Here is a 16,142-nt window from a genome sequence, read left to right on the forward strand (position 1 = left end):
AACCCTTCTAGAAGAAATCTGCGGGGAGGAGGGGGGCGATCCGCGAGATGCAATCTGATTGGCTGGGAGATTGTTTTTTTAACAAATATCGGACGCGCTGGATGGACCGTTGGGCCGTCTCGTTGTCTGGGCCTGAGATCGCAGTAAATAGCCCGTCTCAGCCTTTCCAGGCCTTGCATGCATGGAGGCGGCTACGTGGGTTTGCGCATGCGCGGGAGGCGGCGACGTGCATGCATGCAAGTGAGGCGAACGAGGCGCGCTAGGCCAGCTAGGCGAGCTAGGCTAGCGAGGCGAGCTAGGTGGTTCAGGGCAGTGGTTCAGGGCAGCGGTTCACATGCACTGCCCGATCAAAGATGCATCATTTTCGTGCAAAAATTTAAGTGTGCAAAACGTAACGGATACACACACGCGTCCGGATTCATTCACGCACCGTTCTCATCCTTTCTCTCTTCCTCTCCCACCCACAGGCCTATAAATGGGGTGCCTCTCTTCCTCTCCCACCCACAAGCCAGATCCGATCCTCTCCAACTTCAAACACCCAAGCGACCAAGCCCTCCCCAAGCGAGACCAAGTGAAGAAGATGCAGTTCAACGGGCCGACCTTCCGCCGTCCGCCTGTGGTGCCGGAGCTGCGCTACCCACCGGGCGTGCTCGTGGAGAGGGAGCTCCGTGTGTGGGCTATTTCAAGGTGGAGGGGTTCCGTCGAACTCACCCGCGCCTTCCTCAGAGCCGGCTATGCCCACCTCCCACGGGGCTCGCCGAGGATGTTCACCCTCAACGAGGTTCGTGACCGCGGCGGCATCCTCCTACTGCTCACGGTCACCTTCACCAACCCATTTGACGCGCGCGAGCTCCTCGGCCAAGTCTTTTGGTGCGGCTGCGAGGCCATCTTCTTCACCATCTACAACATCTACACCAACTACGAGCGCATCTTCCCCGCTCCAGGCCAGATGCACTCCCTTACCTACGACGACGAGGAGGAGGTGTGAAGATGAAGATGGTGTTGAAGGGGCGCGCGGCCAAGGTGGAAGAAGGAGGTCAAGATGAAGATGTTCAAGCCCGGAGTCAAGCTCGTCATGTTTGGTTTTTTATTTTGTTGCTTTTCTATGTCATGTCGTGTCGTGTCATGTTTCGTCATGTGTCCATGAACTGTCCGTGAACTTATCTAAGTTATTGTAATGGTACGGTGTGTTCTATCTCATTATGTGTGTTAAAAAATGTCCGTGCCCAAACTTATCATTTCTTCCCTAAACAAGTCATGAAGTTCAAGAACTTGTGGTTTTCATTAATGAAAATCGTAGGGGGTGAGAAGCCCTCCGTTTCATTCAAACAAAAAGTCATGAATTAACATGTAAATTTATTCCCTTTAAATCCTAAACCAAGTGCCACTCTAACCCTAAACCAAGTGCCACTCTGACCAAAATCATGTGGTAGTGCAACATACATTTTCAACCTTCCAACCCTCCAAAATTTAAATCCAAAACAAAGGAAAACCACTCTCACGCGTGTGCAAACATTCACGGTCTCACTATTTTTTTAAGTTTCTCACTATGTATACCTTCCTTCCCTACCTATGTCAAAGTCTTGCCATCTGTCCTAGCGGTTACCAACGCAGCCCTAAACACCACATACCCACGCGGTCCTGGGTTCGAGTCCCCAGCCGCACCAATTTTTTGTGCATTTTCCACCCTTCATTTTTTATACATATTATGTTTTCCTCAATGTAATGCCCTTAAAAAATGTTCATTTATTTTGGCACCTGGCGTAAACCTCTACTAGAGCTGAGGCACATTTTCCATGACATTTTGGTCTTTGATTTAAATCACGGTGTATTTGAATTGGATTAATTAACAGCTCCAAAAAATTTCTAACCTTAATTGTTTGGCTCCGGAATAATTCAATTAGCTTCCACAAAAAGTTTCAGCATTATGATTTACTGCCTAAATTAAATCAGAATAGAAAACAAAAAAATACGCAAGAAAACCCCTGAATGGGCCTAATTGGATGCAGTTGGCCCATTAGTCTAGCCTGCACTTGGCTCTACGCTCTGAATTTGGCCCAAGAGCAACCTTTTTTTCGGACAGAAAGGCGGAGCAGGGAGCTGCATTTCATTGATCAAAAGTTTCTGAATTCCTAATTTCTTCTCTTTTTTTCCAACATATTTAAATATTGGTCACTTCTTCTCTTTTTGTTTCAACATTTAAACAACTTTAACCAACATTTAAACTAGGTGAATTTCTCAAACAATTTCAAGATTACAAATTCCTTCATAATTCATGCCTTTCCATACATTTTCAACATTACAACCAGTGCGATTACCATACCTACAAATGCCCAAAAGTATTTGCAAATGGGTATTGGTAGTGCTTGATCTTCAAGCTTCCTAACCTTCTTCTTCAACATCCTAAGCTCAATAGCTAGCTCTCTGTCAGTGCGTGCTTCGCCATCCATCTCTTCTTCCGGAGCTCGTGGTGTGGCCACTGCCGTTCGTGGCAGCATGCGCAACCATTCTTCATGCTCTTCTTGCAGTTCATTCATCAGAGTCTTGGCCAGAGCATCGACCCAAAGAAAGAAGCATGTCACCTGCATGAACACTAAACAGATCAACCCATTGCTCAAACATCCCGACGACGAAAATGGTGCAATTTCCCCGATTCTTACCCCATTCTCGCTGCACACGTAGAACGGACGATTCTGGTTCCTCGGTGTCTGAGAAACCCTTCGATCAACGCCCGCCCGGCACCGCGGACAGACGAAGACAGGCATGTCCACACGCGCCCGGCTCTGCATCCGCGAGGTGGCGCGGGAGCTTGAGGAAGACATGGAGCTCGGAGCCGAAGGGGATCTCAACGCCGCCGCGCCCTCCACTGCTAGCTTCCCACCGCCGCGCCCTCCACAGCTAGCTTCCCGCCGCCGTGCTCTCTCTCTCGCCGTGGTCACCGCCGTGCTCTCTGTCGCCGTGGTCACCGCCGCTGTCGCCCGCTTATATAGCACACCCGCCAACGGCTCTCTGCTCAACGGCTCTTTGCTGGGTCCCACAAGCCACGCGTGCAACGGTCTGAATAAAATTGGCCGTTTCTGCCGCCTGGTCCCACCTGTAAGGGCCGAGTCAAAAGGTTGACCTGACGGAGACGGCAGAGTTCACGGAACGAGTCGGTGCGCACGGACTAGGGGCAAAACTGAGGACAATTCGCATCTGAGGGCAAAACTGAGCACAATGGACACCACTGAGGGCAAAAGGATAATTAACCCTATTATCTTCGAAGTTTGTAGTTGTATGCAGTTGCCAATGTGGGATTATGCATGCATGGACTCTTTTTCTTTGTGGCACCTACTTACACACCTCTGATGGGATAATGTATGGTTGGAAGTGCACCAATGTTCTCTTGCAAACTCGGTACAGAAGTGCTTCTGCGTATTGCATTTTCTACCGGAACCGCTAAGTACCAGGCAAGCATCCAGCGTTCATCATTTTTTCTGAATCTGTGCATGTATATGGTCGGATCATTCTCCAATGTTTTCTTTTACCAACTTACAGACCTGCTTCAGCACTTTAGTAGACAGTAGTGTATATTATCATCTCGAGTCTGCAATACTAACTGAAAAACTTGCGCTAAAAAAGCATAAATATTTTTACAGGGAGAAAAAGGAATCTTGTAACTCTGAAAATTCGTTCACCCAACTATGAATTCAGATCAGGACTTGAGTAAAGAGGCACATCATAATGTATTTTCATGATACAACATGTCACACCATTTCCCCTTAGGCTGGTTGTAATGGGGGGTATCATATGCTAGTATCATGCAATGATACTAATGTATGATACTACCTCCGTAATGCATAGTATCATATATTATTATTATGTAGTACTTTATTTATTGCCATGCATGACACACAGTAGCATATCATTAATTATGATACAGTATCATGATATGATACTTCATCCTCTCTTTCTTCATTTAAGGCTATGACACCTCATAAAAAAAATTAGTTGGCATGCATGATACTAGCTATGATACTACCATTACGACCAGCCTTAAGTTACAAGCCTTGATGCAGATGACTTGCAACAGTAATACAACAGTACAACATTAACTACTACCTCCTCACCTAAGAAAAACAGTAACTACTACCAATTATGTAGTACATATGTTTTCATAATCTTCTCACCTATTACCCCACTGATTCTAAATGAAAATAGAGCACCATTTCAACTTTTCTTTCTAATAGGGAGAACCCATGTCCCTATGATTACAACTGCAAACCCAACACCGAATCCCAATCCAGAAAAGAGAAATAACACCATGTCTGTAGGGTTTTCCTTCGACGGATGAACCGTGGTATATGGCCTTGTATCATTGCTGCATTCTTTGGATAATGGAGGTCCGCACAACCCATCGTTCCTGAGAAATGAGCTGTAAATGACTGAAAATGAGGTGATCCTGGTATTCTTCCCTCCAGCATATTGTTGGAGAAGTTTAGTGTCCCAAGGAAGTCCAAAGATGCTAACTCTTGTGGAATTACTCCCGTAAGCTCGTTCGAGGATAAATCCAAAGACTCTAGTTTCTTCAAACGACCAAGCTGGGACGGAATTCCTTCAGTCAAGGAGTTGTGTGACATGTTGAGAATGTTGAGCAAAACAAGATCCCCGATAGCTTGGGGGATGCTACCATGGAATGCATTGTTTGACACATCAATGTGTACAAGGGTCCTTGCGATCTTTGGAAGTGTGATGGAATACCCTTTGTAAGTGAGTATAGTGGCGACTTGATATTCTTGTTGGAGCCTTTGTAGTTCAAATGTGTATTTCATCGCTGATATCCCGTTAGAGGTATCGACCATCATGGACTTTAGATTCATAAGCCAGCCGTCTGTCAATGTACCAGAGAAGTTGTTGGAGGCGAGATCCAGAATTCGCAGTCTTGGAAATTGACAATTGTTTTTATTATTAGCAACAGATGGTGCCACTTGTCCAAAGAATTCGTTAGAATTCAGGACAAGTACTTGAAGACCAGGAAGTCCACTCATCCAACATGGAAAAGAATCGTTGATCCGATTATTTCCCACATCCAGAACCTCCAACTTCTTGCAAGAAGATAGAGATCTAGGCAATTGCCCTTGGATCCAATTTCCACTGAAGTCTAGCACCTCAAGCATGCAATTGTTGTTGACATCATGAGGCATCTCTCCTTGAAGTTGATTTTGTTTCAGATTTAGAACCTTCAATGCATTTCCATCCTTCATTAGACATGAGGGTATTGTGCCATGGAGGATATTGTTAGATAGATCAAGAAATTGTATCTTTGTACCACAAAAATACGGTAAAATATCCCGAGAGAGTTGGTTTCCTGATGCCTTGAAAATTGTAGTTTTTTCAAGCTGAGTAGAAATATTATGTGGCATGGATGAAAAATGGTTGCATGAGAAATCTAGCACACTGCCAGAGGATCTTGGTATGGGTATAGGCCCCTTGAACATGTTGAAGCTGAGATCCAACAGGTCTACTGGGCCCAAAGGGAGAAAGCTGTCATAGCCAACACTAGTAAATATATTGTGGGATAAGTTTAGGTAGAAAAGGTGTGAATTGCTCCATGTCTCCCAAGCCCACTGTGGCACGAGCCCTTGAATTTGGTTGTTTGAAAGGTCAATCACATAAATCCCAGGTAAATGCTTCAATACATTGGGGAATTTACTTATGTTGCAAGATGCTAGCTCCAAGAACTTTATGTTTGGGAAAGACATGGAAGAAGTAATATCTTCTCCATCTATTACATTTAGTTTGTTATTTGAGAGCTTTAAGTTAGATAGGTTTGGTAATTTCCACAACGAGTTAAGTTCCACTTCGCCACTAAAATTATTCGAATGAAGTAATAGGGTGTCTAGTTGAGTTAAGTTAAAAATACATGGAGGTATTTTCCCTGAAAAGTTACAACTATAAACTGACAATATTCTCAGTTTTGACAACTCACATATGGAAGAAGGTACTGGTCCATGCAAGCCACAAAGGGAGAACTCAAGAGCCTCCAAGGAAGTTAAGTTTGTGATCCATGGTGGCATAGATCCTACTACTTCTAAGCCAGAGACCTGCAATGAACTCAAGAATTTGAGCTCACTGATTGATGAGGGAAGATCACCAGCAAAACCCTGTGCGCCAAGGCCTAACTTCTTCAAGGATTTGAGATTACTGATGGAACTTGGAATTGTACCAGAGAAATTGGTGTTGCCGATGAGCAAATTCTCAATATTACTATCAGCTGAGAAATTGGGTAGAGTACCAGATAGGCCAGGAATTTGCTGAAGATCAATAGTCACCAATCTCTTGTGTTGAAAGATAGACGGAGGGACCCATCCATGAAGGTCATTATAACCGAGTTGAAGAACACTCAAAGAAGAGTATTCAGCAAAGAGCTCCGGAAATGGACCGGTCAAATGATTGTGTTGCAACTTGCAAGTCAATCACTGACAAAGACTGTAAACCGGCAATTGGTCCACAAATTGGGCCGGTGAGTTCACAGTATGGCATGCTAAGAACACGGAGATTCAAAGTGTACCTGGCCAAAGCAGTGCACCACTCACCCCCTTGACTGGAGAGATCCACGAAGCCAAGATGGAGCTCCCTCAGACCACCCATGTTTGCAAGTATGGCTGTTAAGTTTGGGAGTGTGAGCTGCCCTTGGCGAGTTATGTCGGCGTGAAACTTGCCATCGACGTGGAAAGGCCCAATTGATGGTTCGAAGCGGAAGGAAAGGTCGAGGGAGACGAGGTTGGTGAGGCGGCCTATGCTGCGTGGCACCTGGCCTGAGAAGTTGGTGGCTGAGAGGTTGAGGTGGGTGAGCTTGGTGAGCCGCTCAAACCCGATGGATGGTATCTCGGACATACGAAAGTCGTTTCCGGCCAGGTTGAGATACCTGAGCGAGGTTAGCTCGAACAACGAGAGATCGAGGTTGGGACTCTCCAAGCCGCGATCACCCAAGTCAAGCGAGGAGACGCAGCCGGTGGAGCCATGACATCGGACGCCTTCCCAGCGGAAGCAGTCCGTGCCGGCCTTCCATGAACGGAAGGCGATGGTGGAGTGATTTGTGGCGGAGAAGGACCGTTTCAGCCGGAGCAGCGCTGACGCCTGGTCCGGCAGACACTCCGGCGACGCCGGGGTGTGATCAGTGAACGCAGCCTCCGGACGGTGAAGCAAGTTCACGGCGATGAGCTGGAGTTGCAGGAGCAGAAGCAGCAAGTGGAATGGCTTGGGACATGCCATCGCTAACTGTGGAGGAGACGTGTGTGTAAATGATCCCACGCAATGTGCAATGGCAGGTTCAATTTGCGTGTTGTAATTTGTGTGATTTACCTGCACCCTGTTATATACTCCTACACAACACATGTATGCTCGATGTATCTAGTGAGCTGGCGACAGTTTATTGGATCGTGAACTACGCGGTAACGGAGATGTATTATACCAGTACTTTTTCCCTGAAAAACTAGGAGCCCTCGCTAAGGGCGATTAGGGTTTCGGTGGATACGGCGGCGTTCGCTGACACCTCGTCGGTGAGTCGCACAACGAACAGGGCTGAGGATGGCCTCGTCCTCAGAGCCTAACAAAGGAAAGCAAGGGGCTGCGCCGGACAGGTCGGCGAGGGCTCAGATGGAGGAAGCCATGGGTAGATTGGATCTCACGGAGGAGGAAGCCACCCCTCTGGTGATGGATGATCTGGAGGAAGGGCATCAACAGAAGTGGGCGATTGCTGGGAAAATTCTGCACCGCAAGGTGTTCCATATCCAGACAATTGCAAACGCCTTGAGGCCGGCATGGGGTAACCCTAGGGGGCTGTTCTTTAAGCCGGCGGGGGAAAATATCTTCGTGGCGGAGTTCGAGAATCGACGCGATCGTGATCGCGTGCGGGATGGATCTCCGTGGCACGTAAGTCGGCATGCAGTGATACTTACTGAGTTTGAGGATAGTATGCGGCCGTCGGAGCTCAGCTTTGACAAACTCCAGATGTGGGCTAGGGTTTTGAACCTTCCCTTCAACATGCAAAACGAAGTCAGGGGTTTGGCGGTGGCAAGACAGATTGATAATCAGGTAAAATCAGTTCAGTTTGATCCCGTGGGGGGGTTTCTGAGAGCCCGGGTTACAGCTGATGTATCTAAACCCTTGCGGCGTTGGATCTTAATTGACTCTGCAAAGAGAAAGGGGAGGGACTGGTATGATGTGCAGTATGAGCAAGTTCCCAATTTTTGTTTCTCCTGGTCGACTTGGCCACGCGGATATTGTCTGTCCTACGCCTGGTACTCGAGATGAGAATGGAGATTTGCCGTTTAATACAAGTCTGAGAGCACCGGAGGACAGGAAACCTGCTGCCTCAGGAGATAGTGCATCAAAAGAGCAGCAGAGTGATCCATGAAAATGGGAAGCCGGAAGTTCCCTCCCCTCCCGTGTCGCTCTCTCGCGAGCGACCAGGGGGAACCCTAGCCGCCGCAACCCACCTCCCCCTCCTCTGCTCTCCTCCCTCGCTGCCGCCCAGCGACGCCGGCGGGCGAAGCCCGGCCGGTGGGGGCGGCGGCGGGGCCTCTTCTTCCTCCCCCTCGTGCTCCGCGGCTGGCGCGAGACGGCCGGTCGAGTGGGGGCGCCGGGCTTTGGCGGGGCCGGCGGCGCGGCGGCTGGCTCGGAGTTCGGCGGCGGGGTTGCCTGTTGGGGACGCGACGTCGAGCGGCGAGCTCGTTTGTGGCGTGGCGGCCGCGGGGGTTCCCGATCTGGGCGGTGGCATGCTGGCGCGGATCCGGCCCGATCCTCCCGGATCCGGCTCCTGGATGGCGGCGGGCGGCGCGGGGCGGTGGCCGAGGTCGGTCTTGACCTCGGAGTGGGGTGGTCTGCAGCGGCGCTGCTGCGGCCTGGTGGTTGTCCGATCTGCGCGCGGCAACGACGGCTCTCTCCGACGGCGGTTCGTCTGCGTCGGACTCGGGTGAGCTCCCTCCCTCTTCTTTGGACTCACCGACGGGCTCGTCAGGCCGGGGTGGCGCCATGGCGTGGTGGTGCGCGCGAGGCCTACTGGTGGTGGCAGGGGACTCCGGGAAGGGGCGGGGTGCCCCCTCCGTTGCATCTGGCGACTGCCGCGGGTGGCCGCCGGAGTTCCCCTGGCCCTGATCCGGCCGCCGAGGTCACCGATCATGCCAAGGTGTCGACTTTGGGGTGGAAGGCGAGCTTCCGCTTCGTTCTGGTCAGCCGTGTCCGTTCGGTGTGTCCTGGTTGAGGGTGGGGCTCGGATGCCGTGGCGGCGGCCCGGTTGGTTGTAGCCGGGGTGCTCTTGGGCGGAGCACGCGGCTCGGGCGTTGTCCGGTCAGCATGGCCGTGTGCGCGGCGTGTTGACCGGGGTGGGTCGTTCATCCAATCCGGTGACGATGAGTGTTGGTCGGGGTGAAAACCCGTTCTGCTCTGCCAGGCCGACAGCGACGGCGTTCCAGCGTCGTCCCCTTCTTGAAGGCGCCGTCGCGGCATCTCATTTGTCGTCGGAGTGCTCCGGGGGAAACTCTAATCCTTGGATTGGGCGGTGGCGACACGATGGTGTCGTTTCCTTGCTGAAGGCGCCGCTTTGGAGCTCATTGTTCGTCCTACTCGGCTTCTCCTCTTCGCGGTGGCCCGCCCACGGTTGAGGGCCCTGACATCATTGTAGTAGTACTGATTGTGTTTCATCTGATGGTGGCTAGGATTTTGTCGGGGTAGTGTTGCTGTTATCAGCGTCCTTGTATCCAGCCTTGGGTGTGTGTGGTGTGTGTGTGTGTTTGTATCGGCAGGATTCGGTTGTTCGGTGATGCTTTATCTATAAAGCGGGGGAAAACCCTTTTTCTTCAAAGAGCAGCAGAGTTCAAATAACAGCATGGCTGATGCGAAGGAGCCAAAGAAGAAAGCTACGGGTTCAGCTGAGGTTACTTCCCCAGTAAAGTATAGAGAGAATACAAATAAAAGAAAGGGAGGCCCGCAGCAGAATAGGGTCTACAGGAGGGTGGATCCAGAGGCATTGGCGGCAGGTGCAAAAAATCATGGTACTGGCACAGTTGCGCATATGGATATAGTGGTTTTCAATTCAGGTGGAAAGGACTCTAACGTAGGGCTAAAAGTTGGGGAGGATTCAGCAGTTGAGCCTGATCCAAAGAAGAAGAAACCTACGCCACCAACTTCGGAAGACTCGGCAGCGGCTGATAGTCAGCCCTGCCGGAGCCAATGAATTGTTTAAGTTGGAACTGCCGGGGGCTTGGGAACCCCGAGGCAGTTCGAGAGCTTCGCAAAATTGTGAAGCAAGAAGGGCCTTCCCTAGTTTTTGTTATGGAGACAAAGATTAGGGCGAAGAGAGTGGAAAGATTACAGCAAACACTTGGGCTCGCGGGATGTTTTGCGGTGGATAGTAATGGGCTTAGTGGTGGAATTGGACTGTTTTGGTCCAAAGACATGATAGTTGATCTCAAAAACTTCAGTTCTGGTCATATCGACGTTATGGTCCGGAAAGCTGATAATAGTACTCCCGAATGGAGATTTACGGGGTTCTATGGAGCTCCAAGGAGTGAGGATAGGCATCATAGCTGGAGATGTCTATGCACACTGCACGCTATTCAACATCAGGCATGGATGTGTGTTGGAGATTTTAACGAGACATTGTATGGCACTGAGCACTTCAGTCGAGCGGCTAGACCGGAGTGGCAGATGCGGGCGTTTCGCGAGGCTCTGGAAGAGTGCGCTTTGCAGGACATGGGCTTCTCAGGCGTACCCTTCACATGGGATAATAGGCAGGCGGGTGGACATAATATTAAAGCCCGTCTTGATCGAGGTGTAGCAAATGCCGAATTTCTGCAAAGATACGAGCTTTCTCGTGTACGTCATATTAGTTCTATAGAGTCAGACCATTGTTTTGTACTTGTTGAAACTCGTGATTCTTTGAATAAAAGGGGACCAAAGCAATTTCGGTATGAGGATATATGGCAGTCTCATGCGGAGTATGACAATGTTGTAGCAGAAATGTGGCGGCGGAACCATACTGGGCATGGTCTTGCATCGATATCAGCTACTTTGCAGTGTATGCAGAGGGAGCTGGGTTCTTGGGGAGCTAGGGAGTTTGGCTGCCTAGCGAAAACTGTAAGAAAATTACAGAAAAAACTTGAGATGGTTCGAAAGCAGTCTGTTGGCAAGGGACCTTCTGAGGAGGAGAAATCTGTCGTTGTTAAACTGCGGGAGGCTCTCCGGTAGGAGGAAGTGTGGTTACGACAGAGATCGAGGGTGCCGTGGCTGCGTGAGGGCGACCGCAACACAAAATATTACCAGGCCCAAGCAGCTCAGTGTAAGCGTATGAACAGAATTTCCAACCTTCAGAGAGCGGACGGTTCAGTCTGTAATTCTGAAGACGAGGACAAAAGTGAGGTACAATCGTTCTACCAAGCGTTGTATACCTCGCAAGGTTTTAATGTAATGGATGAATTGCTACAGTTTGTTCCTGAACGGGTTACGATGGAGATGAACACAGACCTGGATAAACCGTTTGAGGCAGATGAGGTACGGACAGCACTCTTTCAGATGTCGCCATCCAAAGCTCCGGGTGTTGATGGATTCACCGCGGGGTTTTTTCAGAGGCACTGGGAACTCATACAAGATGATCTAGTGCCGGCGATACTTGACTTTGTTAACGGAGGGGAACTTCCGCCAGGCTTTAATGGTACATCAATTACCCTCATACCGAAGGTACGGCACCCCCAATCCATTACACAGTACCGGCCTATATCCTTGTGCTCAGTTCCTTATAAAATTGCTGCGAAGATGATTACTAATCGTCACAAAGAATTAATGGATATAGTTGTGGGTGAGGAGCAAAGTGCGTTTGTTCCTGGTCGTCTGATCACAGATAATGTGCTTGTTGCATTTGAGAGTGTACATACGATGAGGAGACGAAAGAAAGGGAAAAACTATTCGTGTGCAGTTAAGTTAGACATGATGAAGGCTTATGACCGTGTGGAATGGCATTATCTAGAAGCAATCATGTTGAAACTTGGCTTCAGTGCCAATTTTGTGCGGCTGGTTATGAAATGTGTTTCATCAGTGAGATACACAGTAAGAGTTAATGGCGAGCTGCTGCCTTTTTTCACACCTTCGAGGGGTTTTCGACAAGGGGATCCAGTGTCACCCTTTCTGTTCCTTCTTTGTGCTGAAGGGCTTACTTCTTTACTGAAGTTCTATGGAGGTGCTCATATTGACAGAGACATACGGGTGTCCTTCAGAGCTCCTTGGGTTAACCATTTACTTTTTGCAGATGATTGCTTAGTATTCATCAGTGCAACTACAGATAGTGCGGATAGACTCAATAGAATCTTGCAGATCTATGCTTCATGTTCGGGGCAGGCAGTCAATCGTGACAAAAGTGCCATTTTTTTCTCTCCCAATACGCCTACTAATAGGCGAGAGGCAGTTAAGCAAGTTCTCAGTATTCTTGTGGGAACTTTCAGTGATAGATATTTGGGGCTTCCTACTGCAGTCGGGAGGATCACAAGTGATACGTTTGAGCATATTGGTGAAAGATCAAGAAGCAAAATGCATGGGTGGGCTGAACGGCTGTTAGCTTGTGCAGGGAGAGAGATCCTTATAAAATCAATTATTCAGGCTATTCCAACCTTCAGCATGAGCTGTTTCAAATTGACGAAGAAGGTTTGCAAGCAGCTGACGTCCTGCATGGCGAAATTCTGGTGGAGTGGTTCCCTTGATAGACGATCCTTGCACTGGATATCATAGGACAGTCACTACTAGGAAAAGGGCTATAGATGGAATTGACACTAATGGCGCACCAGATATGTGGTGCGCCATTAGTATATACTAATGGCGCACCACCCTCTGATGCGCCATTAGTGTTGAAACTACTAATGGCGCACCCTGCCCACGGTGCGCCATTAGTACCAAATTTTTTTTGAACTAGTGCGCCTGTCCAAACATACTAATGGCGCATCCTCTGGTGGTGCGCCATTACTAGTTATAACTAGTAATGGCGCACCAGCCAGAAGGTGCGCCACTAATGTTATTTTTTTATTATTGTTTTTATTCCTTTTTTTTGCAAAAGTACTAATGGCGCACCACCAGGGGGTGCGCCATTAGTAACCTGGATTACTAATGGCGCATTTGTTGTTGGTGCGCCATTAGTAAGTGGGCAGCAACAAGATATTTTGGACAGCCTCTCCTCCCACACTCACTTTCTCCCCACTTCATTCTCTCCACCGCCTCCTCCTTGTCTCGGGTGCCTCCTCTTTTTCACCTCATTTCCACCATAGATTCATTCAAATTAAGTGGTTAAGTTACCTTGTTTTGCTAGGTAAGTAAGGGGGGAAGCTATATTTATGTTGTTCTCCCTACAACAATGTGCACATGCACTTTTTATGCCCTAGCTAGATCTATGTATGTTCGTGGTGTTGCATATGTTTGTGGTGTTGCATATGTGTTTGTGTTTGGAGGTGTACCGGTATTTGAAATGCGATAGTTGCCAATATTTTGCCGGAATGTTGATTCATTTCCGTTTCGGCGAGAATTTTGGCATTAAGCATTCTTTTTGGTCCTATTTTTAGGGAAAGTCATGCCAAATTTTTTCTTGGTTCTAAAATATCGTTTTGCTCTACCCCGCAGGCGACCATGGTCCGCACGATGGCCGAAGGCATCGTGAATAGGTTTTTGAGGTCCGCGAAGGCCGAGATGCTTCAAAAGAACGAGACGGAGATAAGATGTCCGTGTCGAAGATGCACGCTGAATAGCCTTATTGCGGACCCGGATTCCGGGCAGGTGCGGGACCACCTGCTCTTGCGTGGTTTCATGGATGGCTATCGGTGCCAAGGTGATGAAGATGACTACGAAGTCGTCCATGGGGGCCGGGCAAGAAATGAGGAAGGGCAGCAAGACAACCACCGCGGCTCGGGGGGGCGAGAAGACAAAGAATCCCCAGGAGATGATCACGACGGTGATGCTGTACACAGTCATCATGTAGAAGATGCAGGACATGATGATGATGCCGGCGGAGCAGACGATGCTGGACCATCAATGGGCTGGGTGCAGGACCCTCATATTCAAGAGCTGCTTCTCAAGCAGACAGATAACGCAAGAGCTGCCGCCCGAGAGAAAGCCAAGATGGATCAACTTGAGTTAGACGCGGTTACTCCATTGTATGAAGGATGCAGGCCCGAGGATACCCGCCTGAAAGTAACGCTCATGGCTCTGGAGATGAAGGTAAAACATAAAATGACCGACGCATGCTTCGACGAGAACATGTCATTCTGGCACGAACGTCTTCCCAAGGGGAACAAGTGCCCGACCAGTTTGGAGGAGGCGAAGAAAATCGTGTGTCCTCTGAATTTACCGCACGTGAAATACCATGTGTGCATGAACAATTGCATCATTTATCGGGACGAGCACGCGGAGTCTACCATATGTCCGGTGTGCGGTGTCACTCGATACAAGAAGAGGAAGAAAGCTCCTCGAAAAGTGGTGTGGTACTTTCCGATCACTCCTCGTCTGCAGCGGTATTTCGCGGATCCTAAGGTAGCAAAGCTCCTGCATTGGCACGCGGATAGGGAGGAGAAGAAGCGAGAAGATGACGCAAATGATCCAGAGATAGATAAAAAAGACAAGATGCTGAGTCACCCTAAGGATGCGAGCCAGTGGCAAGCGTTGAACTTCGAATACCCAGAATTTGGGAACGATCCAAGGAACATCGTGCTGGGCGCGAGCACCGATGGAGTCAATCCATTTGGCAGCCAGAGAAGCACACATAGCACATGGCCTGTGTTTGTGTGGATGTACAACCTTCCCCCCTGGTTGTGCATGAAGAGAAAGTACATTCACATGAGTATGCTAATTGAAGGGCCGAAACAACCAGGGAACGGCATCAATCTGTATCTGGGGCTGCTGAAAGAGGAGCTTGACACGCTGTGGAAAACGCCAGCCAATACGTGGGACGCCGCAGAGAAAGAATATTTCCCTATGAGAGCCGCACTGCTCACGACGGTGCACGACTATCTCGGTTACGGATATCTTGCGGGGCAGGTAGTCCACAGATTTTCTGGATGCGTAAGGTGCATGGATGACACAACGTATCGCCAGCTAGATAGAGATCCCGGGTCTTCGAAAACCGTGTTCATGGGACATCGAAGGTGGCTTCGCGATGATGACCCGTGGAGGAAACGCAAGGATCTGTTCGATGGTGAAACCGAACCCCGAAAACGCCCGTGTACGAGGAGCGGCGAGGAAATAGACAAGCTGTTGAAAAATTGGAAAGACTGCCCACTGCCGGGAAAGAAGCAAAACGCGCCAGAGCCGGGAAAGAAGCGAAAGGCGCCAGAGCCGCTGCTGAAGGTATGGAAAACGAGGTCTGTTTTCTGGGACTTGCCGTACTAGAAGATCCACCGTGTGCCTCACAGCCTTGATGTCATGCATATCACGAAGAACGTGTGCGAGAGTCTGCTTGGTACCCTGCTCAACATGCCAGAGAGGACCAAAGATGGGCCAAAAGCAAGGGCAGACTTGAAATCAATGGGCATCAGGCAGGAGCTTCACGCTATATATGATGATGATGATGATGATGATGATGATGATGATGATGATGATGATGATGATGAGGCGAAGCAGGACACAGAAAGTCGTCGCAAAGGCAAAAAGGCCAAGAAGACCGGAAATGACTACCCTCCCGCGTGCTTCACTCTAAGTCAGGAGGAGATCGAGCAGTTTTTCACCTGCCTCCTAGGAGTAAAACTTCCTTACGGTTATGCGGGAAAGATAAGCAGATACCTAGACCCAGCGAAGCAGAAGTTCAGCGGAATGAAGTCTCACGACTGTCACGTGCTGATGACGCAGATACTTCCAGTTGCAATCCGTGGGATCATGGACACGCACGTCCGTGAAACGCTATTTGGCCTATGCAACTTCTTCGACGTCATCTCTCGGAAGTCGATTGGCGTGAGGCAACTCAGAAGGCTACAGGAAGAGATCGTGGTGATACTATGCGAGCTTGAGATGTACTTCCCGCCCGCATTCTTCGACGTTATGGTGCATCTGCTGGTCCATATAGTGGAGGATATCATCCAACTCGGGCCGACGTTCCTGCACAGCATGATGCCGTTCGAAAGGATGAATGGTGTCAT

At 49.3% G+C, this 16,142-nt stretch overlaps 1 protein-coding gene across 1 annotated transcript; it reads right to left on the minus strand.

Annotated features, from left to right (window-relative positions):
• Window positions 1–6,387: 6,387 nt before the first annotated feature.
• On the minus strand, window positions 6,388–7,397 carry LOC119267165 (receptor-like protein 7). Its single transcript, XM_037548514.1, has one exon. It carries the CDS (start codon window positions 7,375–7,377, stop codon window positions 6,397–6,399), a length of 981 nt encoding a protein of 326 aa, XP_037404411.1. The 5' UTR covers window positions 7,378–7,397; the 3' UTR covers window positions 6,388–6,396.
• Window positions 7,398–16,142: the final 8,745 nt, after the last annotated feature.

Source organism: Triticum dicoccoides, chromosome 3A (genome assembly GCF_002162155.2).
Source record: "Triticum dicoccoides isolate Atlit2015 ecotype Zavitan chromosome 3A, WEW_v2.0, whole genome shotgun sequence".
Lineage (NCBI taxonomy): Eukaryota > Viridiplantae > Streptophyta > Magnoliopsida > Poales > Poaceae > Triticum > Triticum dicoccoides.